At 32.5% G+C, this 23,925-nt stretch overlaps 1 protein-coding gene across 2 annotated transcripts in view; it reads left to right on the plus strand.

Annotated features, from left to right (window-relative positions):
• LOC118200835 (uncharacterized) overlaps window positions 1-23,570 on the plus strand; it is a 147,641-nt gene extending 124,071 nt beyond the window's left edge. For both annotated transcript variants that reach the window (XM_085818330.1, XM_035372807.2), the window contains 4 exons: window positions 1,948-2,808; window positions 3,473-5,634; window positions 12,003-13,190; window positions 17,239-23,570. In XM_085818330.1, the coding sequence (XP_085674456.1) occupies window positions 1,948-2,808; window positions 3,473-5,634; window positions 12,003-13,190; window positions 17,239-17,968 (4,941 nt within the window). In that variant the 3' untranslated portion in view covers window positions 17,969-23,570. The remainder of the gene's footprint in view (window positions 1-1,947; window positions 2,809-3,472; window positions 5,635-12,002; window positions 13,191-17,238) is intronic.
• The last annotated feature ends 355 nt before the right edge of the window (window positions 23,571-23,925 follow it).

Here is a 23,925-nt window from a genome sequence, read left to right on the forward strand (position 1 = left end):
TAAACATTAATTTTTAAAGTCTGATCTTTTATTTTCTAAAATATCCTCTGTTTATAGACTCAATTAGAGATTTATTTTCTGTACACAGGTTAGGTAACCCAATGGAAAGTTGTATTGTGTAACCGTTAGCCTGATAATAATTTATTTTAAACATTCTTCTGATTTACATTACTTCGAAATTCAAGACGAGACGGCAAGTCATTTGACCGCCTTTATGGCTCTACCAATTACAATATGGTGGATCCGTACATCTATTTGGCAAGATCTTATGAACTAAACTATTGTGCGGACGTCTGCCATATTACAAAATGCCTCCACATCAAACATTTGTGCATGTCCACAGAAATATGAAAAGTTACGCGTTCATGTTTTATCTGTATTTGCGAAATAAATTCATTACAGTAGTGACAGGTATGTTTTCTTTCTGCAACATTAATTTTGATTTGCTGTGTATTTGAAAAACAGCTCAAAATTAAACAGCTAGGTTGAAGAGTTCGGCTGTAGACAAATGAAATATGTGCTCGAAGAAACGTTTATATAGCCCGGCATGAACTAATAAATTTATTAGCAATAGGTAATGTGTGTCCAGAATTATCGTAACGATTCAAGAGGTGGTTTCGAGAATTTTCAGTGATGCGCATGAACTTCGTTATCTATGTCCACAATTATCAGGATAATTCGAGAGATAGTTTCAAGAATTTTCAAAAGTGCGCAGAGTACTGACTGCTAAAAAATTCTCTCAGATTCCGTTGGATACCACGCTGAAATACTATGGCAGTCACGGCTGTCATAAGAGATACTGATTGTTCAAATACAGCTGAAATTGCAATCATATTCTTTTTCTTTTTCTTTTTTTGATGAATTATTCTATATTGGGAATCAGTAAAAGTAGTTATTCCAAAGTTTTGGGGGAAAATGTTTAACGATTTCTTAGTTAGGATCACTTTCAAAATCTTTCCATAGTTCTGCAAATCATAAAATCTACCTAACATAAAATTACATGTTAAAGAAAGTTTTGATTTGGAAGTTTAGATTTCAGAAAACGAAGTCATGGTCAGTGTTGTGCGGTCATTAAGTATATGGGTAGTTATTTCAGTTGTGTCGTTTAGGTTTTATCTCCGTTTTTCATACATTACTGGTGCTAGTAGAATTGACAATGCAACCCACATTGTCAATAGATGGAAAAGCAACTTGTGATCTTGTTCATACACAGAAATAATACCGATGACTATATAATACCGATATACTAATATTAATATAGAAATAATACCGATGACTATGATACTTCAATGACTCATCAAAATTAAGATTATTATTAAGTAGGTTTAATAATTCTTAACATTTTTCCATTGGAAAAGACATTTCATAGCTTCAGCATTTCCAGCTTTTTCGAAGTTCGAAAATTTTTATTTTTAAAACTTTTTGAAACATATATATTAAGAACTACAGCGATCAAGAAAATGTTAAAAGAAAATTATTTTTTTTTTCAATCTTTTAAACTGAAATACCTCTTTAATAGCCATAAAAATATCAATAATAATACTAATATACGTGATATGGAATACAAACGTTTTAACAATTTCTTCAGACAAATGAATTTAAAAGCAAAAAAAATTGAGCACAATATGAAAAGAATTTGAAGTACAATGAACAATAAATAAGAATAATGTAAGATTTTCCATATTACAATGTTCTAATAAAGTATTGTTTCTTTCCTTCCCTTAACAGAAAATGGAATATCTTAAATTCTTTTGCAAAGACTTCTTAAGCGTTGATGGAAATTTTATGTTTGGTTAAGCAAAAAATAGAGAGTCTTAATTTCTTGTATAAAGGTTTCTTTAAATGTTAATGAAAATTTTATATTTGGTATATTTGTGTTTGATTAAATTTTAACTCATCGTCTTAACTATGATGAATTTTTCACGTAAAAAATACATTTTCACGCAGGAGAGCTTTGAATCGGACTACCCTGATCAACCTAATGAGGACGACATACCTATCGAGATAAGACATTTGGAAGGTTATGAAATGTGCAAAAATTGTGGTAGTCCAACTACGGAAACCGGTTTCGGGAACTGCGAAAGACATGTATGCACCTCTTGCCTTCCTGTAGATCCGGATTCATCGGGAAAGAAGTCTCGATCTCTTGGAGACTTTTTTAATATGATTCCAAAGTTATTGCGCGTCAAGAAGTGCGAAAAGGAACCTTTATCTGATCTTCATAAAAGAATATCAACTGCCAGCGATCCCAGAGAGTATGTTGTAAAAACAAGGGGAGCTAATGTAAATGGAATTGTTAGATCTAAATCTACAGTGTCTATGATGTCGCGCTTAGAAGAACTGATGTCTATGAGTGTCTCTAATGGGAAAGAAGAAGAGGAAACAGTAGGAAACCCTAATTGTTCTGCGGGTCCTAGGTCCAAATGTAAGCCATCTAGATTGCCATCTTTGGTGTCATCTGTTTTAGTCGAAGGAAGTGATGGTGCAATTGTCATTCGGGATTCGGATACGACAACGAATCCAAGAAGGTATAACAGCCCTGCAGATGCTCTGAAAAAGTTGCGGCAAGACGTTTCGTTAGATGAGCCCGATGGAGAGGACACTGCTATTAATAAATATAACGAGACAAATAAAGATTGTTTGATCGAAATGAAACTGCAGAACAGTGAAGTTTTAAAATGTATTGCTAAATCTGCAACAAAAGTATCAGATGAATTAGACAAAGAAATTGAAAGTGCTAATACATTTCCTGAGACCACGAACGGAGATTTTCGTTTGGATCAGATAGAAAACGCACAGCAGTTGAAGGTGAGTTTTTTATTTTGGATTTTACGATGATGATAATGATAAGGATTATTGTAATAATAATAAATAAGATTCCGTGCCATTAATTTGAAATTACTTATTAAAATCGCAAATAAAGGTATATTGTTATGCAAGCAAATAATATTATTATATGTATAATATTTCAAAAAAATTCTAAAAAATCCTTATATAATTAACACTGTAAAATCCAGAATATTGCTGCATTTGTTTGTGAAATGTCGAGTATTATTTGCTATAATCTTAAATATCGCTTACTGCTGTTTGAAATAATTTAAAACATGAACAGCCATTCTTTTACTATATCGTAACGTAAACAATAAATAGAATAAGTAATCTAAGTCATTAAAATTTAAATTATATTCTTTAATTGGATAAATTAAAACTTTTAATTATTTTTAAATAAAATCTAGTTTTTAATGCAGAAAATTCATAAAATTTGTGAGAAAATAGGAGTACTTAATCTATTTCTTAGTTTCTTTGAAAACAAACTTGAAGGTTTCCTATATATATATATATAACTCTCAAATATTCCTTAAAAATAAGTAAAGTAAATAATCAGAAATAATAGAAATATAATGCATTATTTTTTGTTTTTATAAAACCGTTGCTTCTATTGTTTTCTGAAAGAGATTTTCTATTTTTTAAGCCTGAAAACAACACAGTAGAAGGACACTTGTCCTCTTATTATTCTATGCCTGAACTTTACAAGTTGGCAGACGATCAGATTCCCGAAGAATCCATTTTCAATTCACAGCGGCAGAAACACATCAGTTTCTACGAACAAGCCCAAAATATCCTTGCTGATTCTCCTACAGGATCCAATGACCTTAGTTCTAACAGGAACGACGCTGCCCTCAGTTACACAGCTCGTGAGAGATCGACAGCTATTACATCTCAGAGAGGTTTTGTTAAAAGAAGTCTCAGCGTTGATACTGGCGACAACAGTTCCTCTTCACATCAGGTCCCAAGACGATTTTCAGCCTCAGCAGCTCAAGGTGTCTTGGCTTCTGCCCTTCGAACTTACACGCTTCCCAGAAGTTGCAGTAGGGGAAGTTCTGTTAAAAGTGATACTAGTGTGGATAGTGAAGAGTCCATTGTATCAGTCATCCCGAGAAAAGGAAATAGCATTACGAGTGATACTAGCGTTGATAGTGAAGAAAGTGTAATATCTGTGATTCAGAGAAGTACCAGTGAAATAGACGCTCTAAATTCTCAAAATGGTCTAAGGAATAACATTTCGAGATTTGGCAGTCGCTCTGCTCAGGCGTCTCCAGTTACCGTTCTAAGCAGCCAAACATCCTCTGCAGAATCTTCTCCACCGCAGTCTGGTAAAAATGACGGTAGATTTCCTGGATCTGTCGGCGTGATAGATCAACTAATGCAGCAGCAAAATTTAGTGTATCCGCAGTCGGACAGCATTCACCTCAAAAATGAAGTATCTGAACATTTAGCCAGGACTAGAAGATGTCTTCTTAGACCCATATCTGATCCAAAACTTGAAGAAAAAATGGCATGTAGTTCTGAGGAATCATCTAGTGCCCCTATTTCTAAATCGCCCAATACTCCATCTCAAATAGCTAAATTTAGTTTTGGGAGTTTAGAATCAGACGAAGCTATAAACTGCCCAGAAAAGGAGCATAATGAATCAAAGAAGATACCTTGTGATTTACCAGGATCAGGATCGAAGGCTTCGGTCCCTCTTTTAGATAGAAATTATGAAGGTGAGAAGAAGGATCAAGATGAAGGCGATCTTTCTAGAACACCATCCCCCGTAGGTCCATTCAGATACATCACAGATCCATTAATAACGGGTATTGAAGTAACACCTGTTTCTAACGATTCTATTCAAAGTGCCGATGGATTAGAGGAGTTAGAAGCTAAAGTTAAAAGTCTCCGTTTCAACTCGAAAGTAACTACTTTAGAAGAAAATAAATCTAAACCTGGAATTTATACCTTTCCAAGCAATGTATTAGGATCGGTGCTGAAGAATGTAAATATTAAGAAAGAAGATAAAACCGTATCTCGCAACAGTACTGACTCTAACGAAAGCGCTATAACTTGCAATAGCAGTACCTTAGAAGAAGAAAAATCAGAGAAAAATGCATGTGGAACAATATCACCCTGTAATAAAAATGAAAATGAATTAAGTAACAATGATAAAACCACATCATATGAAGAATCTTTGAAAGCAAAAAGTAGAGACAGTGAGGTGCGCAGGTCTCTTTTTAAGTTAAAGGAGAGATTAGAAAGTCTGACTTCTAGTCAAGGGTCTATTCAAGGTTTTGATATTTTCAAGAATGTAAGTCACACTATTCAAGGTATCGGTTCTCTTCGAAATATTAAAGAAAAATTGGAGACAGATGTTTCAAATGATACGCCTCGAGAAAACAAAGTATCACCTACATCTAAAAGCTTAAATGATAGCCGACAGTCTTCACTCGACGAATCTAGTCAAGTAACATTGTCAGATGAATCCGTGATGTCAGTAGAAGGAACGTCATCTGTTTCAGATGAGACCAATGACTACAAACGAACTGATGAGGATGAAGAAAATCCAGAAAGCCAAAATGTGTCAACGAAAAAATCATTTGAAGGAAAGGCGGTAGGGGCTTCATCGAGAACGCCATTAAATGTCTTTACTGATTCATGTCATCAAGTACAAAATCACACCCAGAACACAAAATCTGATTCCTGCACAGAGCAAGGCTTGCCTGTGTTACATAAGCCATCAAAAGCGTCCTTCAGTGATACAGAGCTTCATGCCAAGAAAAGTGGAGTCAGATGTGCACTCAGAAGGCGTTTGAGAAGGTAAGTTTAATCCCCCCTTTTTTTGAAATTCTTTTATTAGAGTGCTACTTATTAAATAAAGACTGCTTTTTCTTAAATAGCGCCTTGAAGGATATTTATATGTTGAATAATATTTAAATTAAAACTGATACTTCCTGAGATAGGTATCGAAGGTGGTATTTAAGTCATATTAACTGTACTTTCTAGTAACATTATTGTGTTTAATATAACGTCCAGGTTAATGTTTATAAATCACAATACACAGTACAGCTGACGAATCGCCTTTGGTGCGAAAAGATTTCAGAATTTTACTTCTTTATAGTAATAATAACATAATAACTTTGAAAACGAAATGACTTATTGCACTAAGTGCTAAAAAGTGATACTGAATATTTCCTCTTCGGATAATTAAGGAGAATGTTAATTAGTCTCTTTTTTTCTTGTGGTGCAATCTATATTTAGTAAATGGAAGGACTTTTTTTTTTCAGCATGTTATTTTATTTGTCGATAATTATTGCCAACAGATGGCATTATGAAGTTGATTTGATATTTGCTGTTTTTTTTATGGATGAGGACAGGTTATGGTCACGGAGGTAAGAAGGAATGGCTACGAGCAATTCTCCTTGCTTGACTGGTTGAAGCCTATCCTCTGATATTATCGGCCCAGTCAGACTGCTATTTACATGCAAACCCTCTGCGTTTATCACCGTTTCAAACATGCTAATAAAAATCCCTCTTTGTAAGTAAACTGTAAATCATTTGTCATGCTATTAAAATGCTTTTTAAATATATCGCCATTAAATTTGAAGGTTATTAACAGTTTATTATAAGCATAAAATAAGTTATTAACAAATACCCTTCCATTGAAATGGAAGATGGGATGTTATTTCAAAGCTATTAGTTCTTAACAATTTAAGTGACAGTAGATAAACTGAAACTATCCAGATGTAACATTAATAAATAGTCTTTAATAAAAAGAAATTGTGGTAAACGTGTAATATAGTTTTTATCGGAAATCCTGCGACTGATAAACGACCAGAAACAAAATTAAGGAAAATAATAGAATGATTTTTGGATAAAAAAATTAAACGTCTAAAATTATTTTCTGTACTTATAAAAAAATAATAATAAATTATTCCATGAAACATAATGAACAGCACTAATTTATAATGAAAATATGAATTTCCCTCAGAAATTCAAAAAATTGGATTCCAAGAAGACAGTTTAAACTACGCAAGTTTAAACTTATCTCTTCAAGTTTATATTAAACACAATAACAAAACAGTTTAAACTTATTTCTTCTGCATACTTTCCTCATTATACTCATCTATAGTGTCAAAAACTTGAAAAGAACTGAGAAGTCATTAAACAAAAAGTAACAATTCCTGTTATGTTAATCGTTAATTGATGATCATCGTAAAATATTAATGAAATATGTTTTGAGGCACAAAAATTAATTTCTTTTTAAATATTTTATTTTACTCCCTTAAGTTAGAATACATTTTGAAAATTTTATTAACTTTTGATAAAGTATCATATTAAATACTGAAAACTGCGAAAATAAATGAAGTAATTTTTATGTTACATGTTAATCACAAGTTCATGATCATTATAAAATAATCTCAACAAATTAAGAATCTTTCCACTTGCTAAAGTCTTGAAATATATATGTTGCATTTTTATAATAACCATAAATCATATTAAATCGTTCAGCATTAATATTAACAAGTATAACTCAAAATGAATTCGCAAATTAAACTTTTAAACTATCTGCGTAATAATAATTTAAAACAGCGTCAATTCTACTTGCTTTAAAACAATTTAAAAAAGCGGAATTCCTTCTGAAAATTTGTGACTTTAAATTGAGTTACTTCCAATCACATATTATTTTTTATATACAATTTAATAGCTTTCTTAGAGACAGAAATGTAAAAATGAAATTAAAAAAGCCCTTATATATAATTTTGAACATTATTTAAACATGTTGTTATAAAATAAAATTTTCAAAATTCATTCCAGCTTAAATTATAATAAAATAATTAAAAGAAACTAATTTTTGAGAAATAGTCAAAATACTCATTACTAATTTATGATGATCATAAATTAGTGATTAACATGTAGCGTTGCGCGCCTCCAACTTGCACGCAACCAAGAGGTGACTGTTGAAACTGGATAAATGACAGAGTCTTGTTAAGGGTTTAAGTCCCTTTTTATTCAACGTAATAAATTACAATTGCGTGCTCTTGACGCTCACAAACTACGCCAACTCGGCGGTAAAATAAAAATAATAACCTGAAAAGAAACTAAAGACAAGACTCTAACTACGAGGCTCTCTAAAAGTAACTAACCTCACCGCGTTTTACAATACCGCTGCTAATTCAGCAAACTTGAAGATCACTTGAACGATTAACAATTCTTCCAGGCAAGCACACAGGCCGAAACGCGGGGTTCTTCAATTTCTGGCTAACTACCTCCGCGCTCGTGAAGTAAGAACAGCACACCTCGAACTCGTTTCCTTTCTATTTAACTCCGAATACTTCCGCTGATAATTTGAATCCTTGCGCGTTCTACTAAAATTTACATACTCTGGCATTGGCAGTTCCAGGGGAAAGTAAGGCTTGACAGGAAAGGTAGTTTAAACTTAAAATAAATGTTAGTTAAAATAAATATAAACCCTACAAACATGTAACATAAAAATTATATCATTTTACATGTTTAATAAGACAACTTAATCAGTCAACTAATAAAAGTTTTTTCTCCCTCCTTCCAGCATGCCTTCCTGGTGCAACGGTAGCACACTCGGCGCGTATTCGAGAGGTCCGTGTTTGAATCCTGGCTCATATGGCATTGCTCATATTTCATGTCCTCTGCTTCAAAAAACCTAATGACTCTACAGTGAAAAAAAAATTCCTCACAAAGTTTTAGTTTGTTTTGTCAAAAAATTAAATATTTGTTGCTAATAAAAATACTAATTTCCATAATTTTAACACTAAACTAGTTTTACATAATTTAAAATTACGTAACAAATAATCCTTCAAATGAGTATTATCACATAATCATACATTAGTTATGCTACAAGATATAATTTTACGTTTATTAGCTATTAAAAGACATTAAAATAAAATTAATCACATTCATTAGATTTTAGCATTATCATCTCTCCATTATAAACTATAGACAGACACTTTCAACGCAAAAATGACCACATAATGGAAATTCTAACACAAAAGAAAGCAAAAGCAGCGCGACTGGAGGGGAAAATATAAATTACTTGTATATAAAAAAGCCACGAACCTGTGAAAGATTAAATTCTTATTTTTTTATGCATCAGTTCTTTCTTAACACCCAGTAGCAAACTAACTAATTGCGTCGTTTTAAATCTTAAAAAATATAATCATCATTACTGTCAAAAGTATCATCAATGCCCACAGCAACCCACTGGAAGGAGGAAACAGAAAAAACAAAAGAGTCCGATCAAAGATTAAGATTGTGGGGTGAAAACTGAGTCGTTTCCAGCCTCAGATTGCCATGCCCACTCCACCTGCCATTGATTCTTGCAAATCTGGGGAAAAGACAGAAAGATAATATTTTTTGTGCAGGAGGAACAAGACATGAATATCAGGCTACGATAAACGAAGTCGTAGCGCTTTTCTGAGCATGGTCTCGGTAATTATTTAGAGAAATAAAAAATCGAAAATTTGTTTTATTAGTCCTTAAAATAATTTAAGGCATTCACTTTCACTAATATAGAATTTGCATTAATTAATTAGGGGTTTCGAAAGTAATTAATTTTTCTTTATGCTGCTCTGAGCGTATCTGTCACGATGGAATGGAAGTCATCTGGATTGTTTAACGGTTCAAATAGTTAGCTGAGTTGATCAGAGCATTTTTTCACTCTCTTTCATTCTGGTTGATGTTTGATCAATGACTTCCGACTGAGGCACGGATCTTTAATATTTTATTTGAAGTGGGCGTGGCATTTATAGTCAGGTAACTCAGAACCCGTGCAGAAAATTTACCTTCAAAGAATGTCCATGAACTTCACTTCTCATTAACTGTTATAGTTGGCAAGCTTCTGGATAAGCAAATTGCTTGTTGCTTGCTCATTTTTCCGAAACTCACTCTAGCGTCTAGTAGATAAATAAGTCGTTGTGGAAATTTTTTGTCCATTAAGAGAGGTGAACCAAATGAATGTTTTAAAGAATTAGGTTTGTTTTCCAAACTTGGTTTTAAAAGGCCTTTGAACTCTTATAAATTTTAACTATTATTTAGAATAATTGTTTCCAACCTTTTTCCACTTAAATATACATTAGCAGCTGATTTATGGATATAAATTGTTTCTTTTATAGCAAAATGTTTGTGTTTAATATAGTTGCTGTTATTTAAGACTGTTCTTTGGATGGGGAAAATATAAAGAGAAACTATTTTCATAACAAGCATAGAGCATTTACATAAGTGCACAGAATGACTACAGGAAAAATAATTCAGTACCAAAAAAGTGGAAAACCATTAACATAGCAACGAATTATGTCGTATACAGATCCTTTCTATAATGCATTTCAGCCGCTTCTTTTTTAAAAATTTAAACCGCAAATTAGGGATAAAAATTCCTATTTCTGACATTAATCATAATATAAAATTAAACGAAAATGTTAATGTTTTTTTATAAAAAAAGATCCTTGTTCCTGTAGTCCTTTTTTTTTTTTTTTTTTTTCAGACCCTTTTTTTCAATTGTAACTTAATGAGATATGTACACTAAAATATCAAAAGGGAAAAAAACATTTACTGCAAGTATAGCATATTTCTCAAGTTTACTGATATGTGTATTGAATCGTGCTGAATTTTAATTTGATAATGATGAGAGTTTTGGCGTAGTGTGAAATTTGGTCCCTTACGAAAACAGTATACGTGCTGTACGTTAAACATAAACTTGTAACTTAATGAGATATATATATACGCTAAAATGGGAGAAGGAAAAAAAAACATTTAATTTAATTCAAGCATAGCGTATATGATGATAAGAGTTTGAGTGTAGTGTGAAATCTGGTCCCTTACTCAAACAGCATACGTGCTGTAAGTTAAACATAAATTTTAATGTATGCTTTCCCTGAGCTTTACAAAAACGGTGAACAAGATATGTCAACCTTTGACATGTGAGGAATAAATATAACATGAAAAAGATGGGCGGATCGATGACAGTCGATTAATTTGACTGGTATGTCATTAGCTGCAGCAATTCCATACGATGCTTCATATAAATGCTGCCGGCGACATTCAGCTAGATTCCTATTTCCACGGTAATCTTCGATAGATCCTTTCCATGTCAGGATTCCATATATCAGATCGCCGCACCACATTGAAGAGAATTAATTACAGCTACTGACCACGTCGATAACCAAGACGTCGGGAGGGCACACAGTCTTCACACACACACAAATAGACATCTTCCTGGCTTCTACCGTGAAACTATTTAGCGTTGTACTTTACGCATCCTCAGCACTGCGCAGCGGCGAGCGAGAAATGCAAATTTGCCTACAAATCGAAAATAAAAATATAGAAATAACAAAAAAAAAAAAAAAAAAGGGATTTAAAAAAAAATGAAAACTCAAGTGAAAAATAATTAGTCTTCTTTTTTCGTGGGGGTATATAAATAAAAAATTTTTAAAAATAGTAAAATCTAAGTACTAAAAAACTTGCAGGTAAATTACGCTCTGAAACCTGTTGTAATTTAGATATAATAAATTAAAATTGAATTTAAATATCATATTCAGATACAGCAAAGCAGAACCGAAACAAAATTTATACGGAACAATGTAAACAATCACTGTTTAAAATTGATATAATGTGAATTTTTTTTGTTGTTGAAAACAAAATTAAAATCAGAGAGATATTCTCGGCTCCATATTTTCCAAAAGTTTGGGAAAACTAGTTGTCTCCCCTTCCACCGGTCACGAACGTTCTAAATTTTCTTCAGGCAAGAATGTGACAAATGTATCAATGAGGAAGTGTCCAAGTATGAGAACAGTACTACCGTTTGGATCATTAAATTGTGGGTACAAAGGCCTCGAGTTCATACAGCCTTCAACCTGTGTGATCAAGATTGTGAATTCGGGGTAAGAGAAAATCACTGCTCCCACTGATCTTCGGTCGACTACTGATCTTCGATCGATTTTAATAGATATTACAGCAGATTCCCAAAGTTCTCCAAAATGTGGTGAGGAATGAAATTCCATTTCGCATTTTCTGAAGTCAGAAAAAAACTGATTCATTTTCTTATTCTGTAACGATATAACAAACTTTTTTTCATCACTGATCAATTTACCTACCAAAATATTAGCTAATTCTGTATTATTTATGGTTTGATTTTCTTAAAACTATTTTCTTTCCAGATCTTGCGTAACAATCGACGAAGTAGAATGCAGGGATTTCATTTCCTCCGAAGATACTTCACCTTCTTCTTCGGTGTCATTAGAATGGAATGATTTTGATAGGATCGAGACGGATTCTTCGAGCGGGGCTGCTTGTTGCAGCGGCAGCATTACTACAGTAACTACTGGGAGTGATATACAAAAAGAAGAACCCTCCATTGAAATATGCTGTGATGATGTCAATGTGGCTGAAACGGAAACCAAATTCAATGTCTTCGGGGACAAAGAAATGTGTGTATTCTTTGAAACGCCATCATCTTCAATTGGCAAATCAGCGTCATCGTCTTCTAACGCAACAGACTTTTCGACAACATCTGATCGAATCCGCGGTGTTATGCAGAGAGAAAAATCTGATGATCGCTCTTCGAAAGAAAGCGATAGTGACAACTTAAGCAAGCTATCAGATGTGGAGGCCAAGTCTGATTCTGCCTTCTCCGAAGACTTCGCTAGGAAAACAGATATCGCATCCTCTTCCTCATCAGCGTCTCTAGATATTTTGGATTCAGTCAGAGCTAAGCTAGGAAGTGATAGCGAATGCGAAGGTTCCTCTAGCAAACAGATCTCTAACTGGGGGCTGGATAACATTGACGAAATACCAGACGATGACCAGAGCCATGGAGAAGAAGGGGAAGACAAGTCGCCTTCAGCATCTTCATCTTGGAAACCAGAGAGATCGATGGACTTTGCTCAAAGGCGAGAGAACTTCTTTAGTTGTGCTGCAGACTGTCGAGATATGTACAGAATAAGCTTTGATGACAGAGCGAAAGGTAATAAGGAAAACCGAAAACCAGATCTCTCTGAGCCAGAAGAGAAAGAGCCATCTGCAATAGGCATGATCATTCCTGACTTGGCACCCGATTCTTTAGAATTGTTCCCTCCTTCACGAAAGAATGCTGATGATAATGAAGCTCCTACTGACATTTTGGCTGCTTTCGTTGAAACGATCTCCGATATTACATCAGCTTTTGGAGAGCTATATCCGAGACAAGAAACAAAATTTGACGATGTCAGTTCTGATGATTCCGTTGAGATTTCTTCTTTCGAAAGAATTCTTACATCTAGCAATCCACCGCACGCAAATAATCGGAAGAATAAATCAACAGAACAACATCTGGATAACTCGAAGGATGATGGAGTGCCAGAGAAAAGGTTTGTGTAAATTTTTCTAGCAAAAACTAATAAATAATACATTGGGCATACATAATGACTTTAGAGGCATAAAATAATGCTTTAAAGAAAACTTGAGTAAAACTTGAAGACTTGCCTAATAATTTTTAATTTTTAAATTATCTTTCAAATATTTACTTCTCAGCAGTATTTAGGTTAATAATCTAACTAATGTTCAGACATTTTAGATGAGTTATAGCTATAGCATTTTCCTAAAACCAGCTTAACTAATCTAACCAGACTTCAGACGTCTTAGACGAGTTATAGCTACTGCAATTTTCTAAAACATTCAGTACTTTTCAAAAAAATATCTCTGGTAACAGAAAAAAATAATATCTCATAGAAAATATTAAACTAAAGTATTTATTTTTAATCTCTATTTTACATTTTAAATATTTGTAAAATAAAAGGATAACTAAAAACCCGCTCTTTGCAATAGAATTTATATAGAAATCGAAAGCATGAAGAGACAATAACTGATCAAAAATGAATTAGGAGCCAAGGAAATTGAAAAGATTCGTAAATCAATTTCACCGAATTAGATCTAGAGGAAAACTTATGAGAAATTCATTACTTATCACATACACCATCAATACTTCTTAGATTAGTCTACATTTGCGTAAACTCTTAACGTTTCCACCCAAGATCAGTAGACAAGCATGGTTAGGTTCTTTCCAACGCTGACATCACTTTCAGAAAAGGTAGAAGAAGCCACAGAGGAAGTACTTATTTTTGAGCAGATTAGGGATAAATGATGTCATACAAGAGCAGCTTCAAAGTCCAGTAATCTTGGTTCCACCTGCTTTTGTACAGCATGCAAACTGATAGTGTTTTTAGAGTATTGCTATCCAAATCATAATGCGCTATTGCGCATCTTTCAATCAAGCTAAATTTATGTATTTTTTAAAGTGAAAGTTGTGAATCAAAATAGTTGGAAAATATTAAAATTGACTATTAGTCATTTCATTTATAAACCATGGAAACTTACTAGGAACCTATTTCTTAATAGAATTTATATTCTTAGATTAGTCTACATTTGCGTAAACATTTTAGGCCGAAAGATTGAATATTCTATTTCAATCTTTCGGCTTAAAAGGTTCTTTTGGAACAAAATTATGAGTTAAAAGTGGAAACAACATCATTGATCAAATTCTTTCTCTCCAACATGTAAAATATGTTAAGAATGAAAAGCAAAATAATCGTACAGTTTCAACCTTTATCGAACTTCTAAAAAATAAATAAATAAATTATAAGGTCTGAAAACAGAAACTCAACACTAAATTATCTAATATTTTAAAACTGATAGTAAACCACTTTACGGTTTTATGTGTTTTTAAGAAATAGGTACTTCAATTTTTTTTTACAACGTATGAACCTAATTAGGATATTCCTTAGAGATACATACTCAGCCCATCTTTGTTTTCAGAAAGCATATTCTCGCTACACGGACTCAGTAGACAGCCAGATAAAGGACATCAAAATAACTGACGTCTTATCATTATAACTGAAAACGATTGTGATAATAAAAATCTTTCGAATATAGTCGCTTGTATTATGATGGCTGCCCCAGTCAGCATGCGAGATTCTCCAGTCGGTTTTATGGTATTTAGTGATAAGACCGGGATGTACTAGAGCGTCATTAACTGGCACACCTGAGTTCTGCAAACACCAACTCAAGGAATGAGCATTTATAACGAACACCACATGTACTTGGCAATTAGAGTGAACGTCTGAGAAATCGTATTATACGAACTCAGATGCTGGTGGTTGTTTTCCGTAACATCTTCCCGATAGCATATTAAACTAATGAAATTACGGGCCGAGTTTGTTACCATTCTTAACGCAACATATTTAGGTGATTTTTCAACAAGTCAGTGGCCAGTCATGCTTGGTACTCTTTCAGAGCTGCCTTTATAAGCCGCTCATCTAGCTCAGTCAACAAACCGTACCCTGCTCGAGCATGTTTGGTGTATGATACGTTGCATCAATCCCGTGTTGTATATAAATTGTGTATAGAGTAAACAAATGCATTATGTATAGTACTCACTTAACATTTTAGGATTCTATTCATGGGCTATAAGCATCTGCACTATGCCGAGTAATTGTTTGTATTTACTTCACAAGCGGCATTAGATTATATTTTTTTCCATTTTCATTACTGCTCTATCCAGTTAAATGATTACGCAAGTTTAGGAAAAGAGCGATTTCATGTACAAATTTTATTCATTTTTTTAAAATTTTTATTTCTTCCTTTTCATTGCGTCGTTCATTTTCTCAAAATCTGCATAATGTAGTTTTTTTTTTCTGTATCTTAAAAAGTATATTAAATGGTAAGGTGCTTGCTGAGGTGTGTAATTATGTTGTTTAGAGATGCGGCAATTTACATTGTCTTCATACTGCGTATATAAGAATTATTGCCTGTAGTTTCTAAGGGGTGGTTTTGCTCCTGGGAACTAAAAAAAGTAAAAGCATGAAACGCAGTTTTAGCCTTAGCTTTTAGATTGATTATTTGATTATTTGATTATTATGTTGATTATTTGGCCCACTTGAGATACTGAGTTTGCTGTGCCTGATCTAAAATATTTACTGTTAAGAATAACAAATAAAATCATGGATATTGAGCAAAGAGACATAGAAACGCTCTTCTTTCTATCATTAATTTGACAAGTGATCTCTTGGAGCAATTTTGAGGAAGCACCAAAGTAGAACTCTCCTCCAATAGTTCAGATTTAAGATAATGATTAATGGACCGTAATGATTAAGTACCTTGATGACTTTATGTTGGTTACCTCAAGACAAAAATTCAAACTTATTCTATTTTCAAAACATGGTCTTTATAAAGAAGGTATCCAAAGATTTGTTTTTCAGTAGAGTTAGCTTGACAACTATGGCATGTATTTCTGAAATATCTCGATATTATGAAGAATTTCTGTAATTGGATGGCTCTTCGTTTAAATATGCCTAAAATAATATAATTAATTTTGAAATTATATTAGTTTAAAAATGATCTCACGATTAGGAATGTGAAGCAGCATAAATTAAGCTTAAAGATTTTGCAAGCTAGAGATGGTATAAGAGCAGAAAATAAAATTATTACCATGAACTACGTATAAGAATTGTTTTACCTTGCAGAATGTCATTTAATTTTCTAACCAGTTATTTTAAATTAAAGTACCTTTTCTCTCAAACCTCATTTCATTTCCCTGCCAGAATACGAATTTCCAGCATGCGCGAAGTCCCTGCTTGTAGGCCACGTTGCTGACCTTGAATTTTTAGCGTTTAGAATTTTGCGTCATTAAGTTATTCTTGCCATTAGGCTTGTTTACGCCACTTCGAGAGAGCCAGCTTACGCGATGGTTAAACTGTGAAGCCGTTAGGTTATATTTGACTTCGTCAATTTTAAGTTATCCATTACTTAATTTAAGCCAAAATAGTTGCCTTCTGTAAGCACGAGTTGGTTCCAACTGCTAAACTTTATTTAAGTTAATAAAGAATTCTATATACCCTTCTCCTGATATTGCAGTACTTTAAAAGACTTAGTGATAATTCACCAAACACTCTTCCGATGTCTCGTACATTTTGTGATAGCAAAGAATACATGACATTACAGCCTTTTATAAAGTTTTACGGTTATTTTGGGCTTCCTGAATTAAAAATGAAATTCGTTAAAATATTTCTCAGCAATAGATCCATTATAAATTTATTAACCTGCATGAATTTAAATGTTAAAACAACGATTTACTTTTGCTTAAACTATCATGGAATTTCACAACTTAGTGAAATAGCAGAAACTAAACCTGACTTAGGATTAAAAAAAAATTTATGTTTTGATCTGAATTTTTACCAGTATTATAATCATAAGCTCGAAACACAGATTCATCTAATACTGATAAATATTGTACCAATGGATTAAGATCTAATTTTTTAGATTGTGACACAATTATTAGGGTTGCTTTTCCTATTTGTACCAAAATAAAACTTCTTGATAATATCTTCGAATTCTTTATTATTGTATTCTATTTTAATTTAGGGATGGAATTAAAAAACCTAGCATCAATGGAAGTGCCTATAATATGCCAAATACTGATGTAAAGAATTCGAAGCTTGAGCTCAAAAATAATTGCATCGGCCAGACTTTTGTGAAACTTCCCCCGGAATCCGAGACTAAGCCAAAGAAAGATTCTGGGAAAGAAATAAATAGCCTTTCCAGCATTTCGAATAAAACTCAAAATTCAGATCGTTGCTCAAAGAAGAACTCTTTTGAAACTCCTGAAAAGAAGGTTTCCAAAGTCAGCGATGATTCAGTAACCCCCGATGCAAATTCTACGGGCACAGGAAAGGACACAAAGAAGGTGCCTGAAAAGTTGAAAATCTTGAACCGTTCTTCGCAAAGTGTGTGCTTGGAAAGAATTCGTCAAGATTCTTTTGAAAAAGACGATGAGTCTTCACATTCGACTCAGTCTGCACCTTGCTCACCTCGAATAAAGCCCAGACAGCGGTCTGTCGAGGAGGTAATGTCCAACAGCCGGACTGAATTGAGCCGGAATTCTTCCCTGTCCCAATCAACCTCTCAGGAAAGTCTTCCAGGAAATGAGACTGGTGGTTTGATGGCATACCACAGGTATTACCATGTCTTCCGCCAGGGGGAGCTCGATAATCTTATCGAAAGCCATGTTGAAAATTTACACATCCTATCCTCTTACTACGACCACGCCAATTGGTGCGTAGTAGCGGAAAAAGTTCAGGTTTGGACTATATGAAATATCAAATTCTCTTGTTCTATGTACAAGATGGAGCTTATAGGAAGTGAAAATATTTATAAATGTTAGGAATAAAAGAGGAATGAAATATATAAACAGATTAAATTATTATGGTGGATTGGTTGTAATGTACTCTTAACTTGTCTACACTTTTATGACTTTCTCTCGTCCATCATTTTTATCCTTTCTCCGCCTCTACATTTATTATCGTTTTCCAGTGCCTAATGTGTTAAAAGTGCCCAAAAAATATGTTAATCATTATTTACTTGAAAAATCATCCATAGTTGTCCAGCTGATAGTACTTGTAATCTCGGCATATGAGTGGAAAAAGATGAAGACGATTCTTTCATCTCGAAAATGTGTATCTTGTTTGTTAGTATTTTGAAACCGAAGCTTTGATTTTTGAACTCAATCAATTGCAATGACGTATAAAATAATCATAAATTACTTATATAAAACGCTAATTTTTTCCCTGTTCATAATTAGAGTTCTTCAAAATCATTAAAATTCATAGTAATCTTTAAAATAAGTACACATTTTTTAAAAAAATTTATGTTAATTGAAAAGCTTTAATGTAGTAGATCATATTTCATGAATTTAAAAAAGGATCGTGTTCGTGATCAATAGGAACGTTATTTAGGAAAACTGCATAAAATATACATTAGAAGGATTATTGTATTGGCCAGATTATAATACTACCTCACATGTAAAAGATGACTGAGCATTTTTGAAGGAGTTTTTTTTTTTAAAAATAGAAAGGAATTTTCATATAAGAATGCTTCTTTTGTTTTGCTATTTAAGACGTCTTATGAACTTAAAAAATTTGAAGGTGCTCTACAAGGAAGATGGTTAAATATTTTAAGTACCATTTTGAAACAAAATTAAATAACTATGTTTTTAAAATAAAAATCAGGGATTAAATTATCTTCATATGTTTTTAAATATTAAGCTGCACACAGAAGACGTATATGGCTATCGGAAGAGCATTATAAGGGAAGAACATATCAGCTCTTTAAGGAAGAAACACAAATGAAGTTTGGTTCATTTTACTTACAAATTCCAATTTTAATAGTAATAATACAAATCTCACACATAAAAGCAACTTCCGTAAAACCTGAAGTACATCAATATTCAAATTAAGTAAAATATATTCTCATGCAACAAAAGGGAAAATAATTTATTGTTAGGAAGAAAAATAATTTAATGTGATACAAAACTGCAAACAATTTTCGTATGAATAATTAAAGCATGTAAAAAGGGTCAGGTCATGTATCTAAGCTTTAAACGAATACTTTTATACCAACCACATGACTAAAATCAGCTCAATCTGAAAATTAAGCTAATCAATTTAACGAGCAGAAAAATCTATCATATCATAAACAGTTGTATAGAAACGTAAACAATCGAACTATCGCGGAGTTCCTATTTATGGTTCCTTTTACTGAAATAAGTAGAGTAATCAAGAGAGAATTGAGCTAGTTCCATACTTTATTTAAAAATATCACAAATAAAAAGCAAACAAGTGAAAACATATTTTTTTGGAAAAGATAGGGAGTATAAATTGAGGTATTGTAGAATAAGGCTCAAATGATGAAAACATAAGCTATTTGGTATTAAGCAATGAGGAGCAGCTCTGAAATCATCAGATCGAAGACAAAATGATGAGATAATTTATAAACGAACAAAATTGGCAAAATCTTCCTCAAATAAAATAGGCATGAATTCTGTACTTAGAGACATTTTACATGGTGAATTTTAGTTTACTAATTGAGTATTATATTACGGATTTTTAGAAGGTATATGTAGTTGACATTTTTTCGTTTAACATTTTCCTAAGACTCAAATCTCTCATTTTACGATATGAATCATTAATAAATCTGCTGTAATTAAGCTTTATTTCGTTCTGCATCGTGCAATAGGAAGTAAGAAAATAGAATCATAATAATAAGATTTTAAAGAGAAGAAATATTATTCGACATATTTTACATAGTCTACAGAATTACATCAGCCTTAACTGACACTCTAAACTTGTTCATTTCTTTGAAATTTCTTATATGCTAGATACGGTATTTCAGTGATATTTTTAATTTAATGTTGCCAAAACTGGTGGCAGATGGAAAAATGATTTAATTTATGTAAAGTTTTAGCGAGCATTAGAGATATTTCCGATTTCGATTATTTTTTCCCCAGATGAAGAACTAGATTGTCTAATTCTGATAAAGCACAAGGTTGTCTTTCCAAGGCTGTCCTTCTAAGATGAAGGTATGCTTTCGAAAAGGTGTTCTTATTTCCAGATGAAGGAAAATTAAAAGTTGAATCTCTGTTTTTTTCCAAAGATCCACTTTCCCTGATACTTTTTGCTCAGCTGTAGTCAATCCCTGGCAATTCTTTTAACCGCGCTTTAAAATACTTCAACAAATTCCATACATCAATACATATTTTACAATAATTCCCAAAATTGTTTATTTCATATACTACATAAATAAAAGATATGCATCATTATAAAAATAATACTTAAAAGTTTATCGTACAATATAATACAAAATTAGGAAAATACATCTTCATAAAACCATACAAACGGAAAGATGTGCATTGTAAAAATATTCAGTGAATAAAAATAACGCAAAGCCAAAAATACCGTATGAAAATAATACCCCCGCCCCCGCACAAAAAAAAAGCACTCTTAAAAAAAAAATAATACCCAATCATGATGTTTTACAGGATTTCAGTGCAACCAGTAAAGGGTTGAGTAATATTCTATAATAATAAAAAAGAAAGGTTCGAAACCTTTATGCTTGATACAGAAAATGACTTTCTTGCAGTCCACTTCAGCTATGAAGAATTTAATTGGTAGATGCATTCCTAGGCCACATGTCGGATAATATTTGGCTGATTACTGTTTTACTGTTTAAAAGTGGGATGGAGACTCGTTTAGTTACTTCGAGATCTAACAGAAATGAAGCGAACATAACCACGTGTATAACTTAAAGACAACTAATCAACGTCAGGCAGAGAGTGGATCTAACAGGATTACAGAATGCATTTACCGCGTCAAGAAGACTAATTTAGAATTTATAATGCATGTAAAATATTCTGAACATTTCTCTCATAATTAGGAGCAAGGTATGCTTAATGTGCTATCATGTAATCATCCACATATCCAGTATATTATTCGAAAGATAGTCTGTCCGAGCAGGTCATGGTTACCTCAGGTTCATTATATCTTATGCAATCACCGCTGTAAAACCAAAGTTTTGATGACTCCTCGGATTCACTTGGTGCAGTATTATATAGACAACTTAAGTCTCCTGCCATTAAATCTTGGCAGAAAAAAAAAAAAGGATGGCATGATGCAAGGATGGTAGTCCATCTCTTTGAAATGGCTTACTAATTAATTGTTCCTAGTACACTTGAACAGTCTGTTAATAACACAATTACATACTTGAATAAATATGTATGTTCGTAATCCCTGGTTCACTTTCATGGTCTAGCCAGGTTATCATATAATTGAAAAAAGCACGTCCTCAGACTAAGCTTTATTACAGTCTTTGAGAGTTTTAGCTAATTGAAAAGAAATCTTAACAACTCCTGGTTCTTTTCCTCCCCATCCTCCATAAATGCTTCTCTAGCATTAATTTCTCTTCATCAACTCGTAGTTACTTCATAAACTTGAAGCCGCCAACAGAACATACTTAAATTCTTTATCTTAATTCTACACATTTCACTATTTTGATTTCATCTACCAAACCTTTTTCCATTCATCCACCTCCTTTCTCCGTTTAGTCTGACCTTTCAGTCAGACTTGTTTCAGGGCTTGGCTCTTTTCTTTTTTAAAGCCAAGACTTAATACTAGAACCGCTGTTTTCTCTTCAGCACAAAAACGCTTCCCGACAGAATGTCTACAGGTACAGAAACGAGCTCTAGGCTATTTTTCATAGGGGTGTCTTGAAGAAATGCATTTAAATTTGTCATCTTGGAGCACTTAAGGATACATAGCAATAGATATTTTCTTATTTTATTTTGTTTTTATTTTCCGTGAAATATTCTTCATAACATTACTTTATCTTTCCCACTGCCAACATTCACCAAAAACAAAATAACCACAAAACTTCCGCTTAACTCACGTCTGCTTGAAATATATAAGATCTGTTAGCTAAGCGACTTTCTCCATTTGGATATACTGGCGAGACTGGCAGACAGACAATAAATGGTCCATAATTCTGTCCTATACATATCGGAGCAGTCATCAAGACTTGCACTAAAATATCAGGAACTATGTTACTCTATTTCTTTTTGTCACGACTTAGTAATGCACTAGAATTTCGAGGACCGTTATTACTCCATTGCATTTATATGTAAATATGTAAAATAGTTAAATATTTTCTTTAACCAGCATTTCAATACTAATTTTGTAAAGCATTTTATAAATACATATACAAAACAAGCATTAAAAAGAACGGTAAATCCTTGGCTAGGTGTTATTTAAATTATTTTTTAAAATCAAATTCCAAATTTAGAAAATAAATTAACTTTGGAATATAAAATGTACTTTTGTTTGAGTGAATTCTTCTTGAACACTATCTTCTTTTTCTCTTACATAACCGAATTTTCAACTCATGTGATCAGTCATACCTATTACAAATCTTGAAATAAAAAAAAAAATAGTAAAAAAAAGTGTTATTTAACTAGTATAACATTTACTAAGTCCATCTGCCACTAGATCTCTCTGTCGTCTCAAGAATGATTGTAGTAAATTATTTAATGTGCTCATTTCATTAATCCCGAATGTAACAAGTGCTTTAACCATATGTACTGATTTATATTCTGTGTGTGTGTGTATAAATATATATTGGCTGTTAAAGGCATAAAATGGTGGACTGTGCTAAAATTTAACTCCTTCCTATTTATAAAACCTTCTTAATCAAACAATAAACGTTGATTGATGTAAGTGTTCATGTGAATTAAGATCCCTTCATTTTTCAGGATTTCCCCTTGTTTGGAAAATGTATATAGTTCAATATTTATATAAAGTGTTTTATTCTATATGTATATTTTAATATTTTAACACTTTTTCAGGGTGGAATATTGTTTAACTTTTTATTAGTTAGCTAGGATTCTCAATTTCTTACTATTCATTGAATAATTTTGTATGATATATTTCAAATTATACTAATAATCTTCTTATTTCTACATTGGTAAAGAGAAAGTGGTGGGCATAATGAAATTATGTAAAACATGAAATGATTTTTTAAATGAGGTGAGAAAATATTCAAATACTATATATGTATATATGAAGGTTTTTATTTAAATACTTTGTTCTGCTTTTCAATGGCTGATTTTTAGAAATTTTAAAAGCACTACTTTGCTTACAGCCAACATTATTTCGAGTTCTATAGAACTCGAGAAAAAAAGTGATTTGACGGATATGCTTGTTTTACAATTTTTCCTATTGAGAGAATGTTTTAATATCTGGTGTATTGTATTCGCCTAAATCCCAAGAAGAAATATGTATCGTAAGTTATTTTTACCACGATATATAAATATATAAGAATTTGTTGTGTTTCTCGTTTAAATGTGTAATAAAATTATTTTGAAAACCTTATTTTATTTTATTGCTTTACCGACAGGACATATGTAAACGTTACGTTAATACGTTAAAATCTTTATTTTAGAAATGCCAGTTAATCGCGTTTCTATATTATCTTTGGTAAACATAAAAGAAATGCACAATTTTTCTTATAATTCATAAAAACTTTAATCTGAAAACCGTTCTACGGAGAAGATCTGCACAACAAATCTCATACCGATAATTTAAATGTTATAGCGTAAATAGCATAGAAAAGTAAGACATTTCAAATAAATAGGGAAAAAAGAAAATCTGAAAACTTTCAGATTTTATATTACGCCCAAAAGGGCTGGGGCGCTTTTTTTTTTTTTTTTTTTTTTGTGTGTGTGTG

Source organism: Stegodyphus dumicola, chromosome 6 (genome assembly GCF_044657685.1).
Source record: "Stegodyphus dumicola isolate Sdum_Otavi_A_Nest chromosome 6, ASM4465768v1".
Taxonomy (NCBI): domain Eukaryota; kingdom Metazoa; phylum Arthropoda; class Arachnida; order Araneae; family Eresidae; genus Stegodyphus; species Stegodyphus dumicola.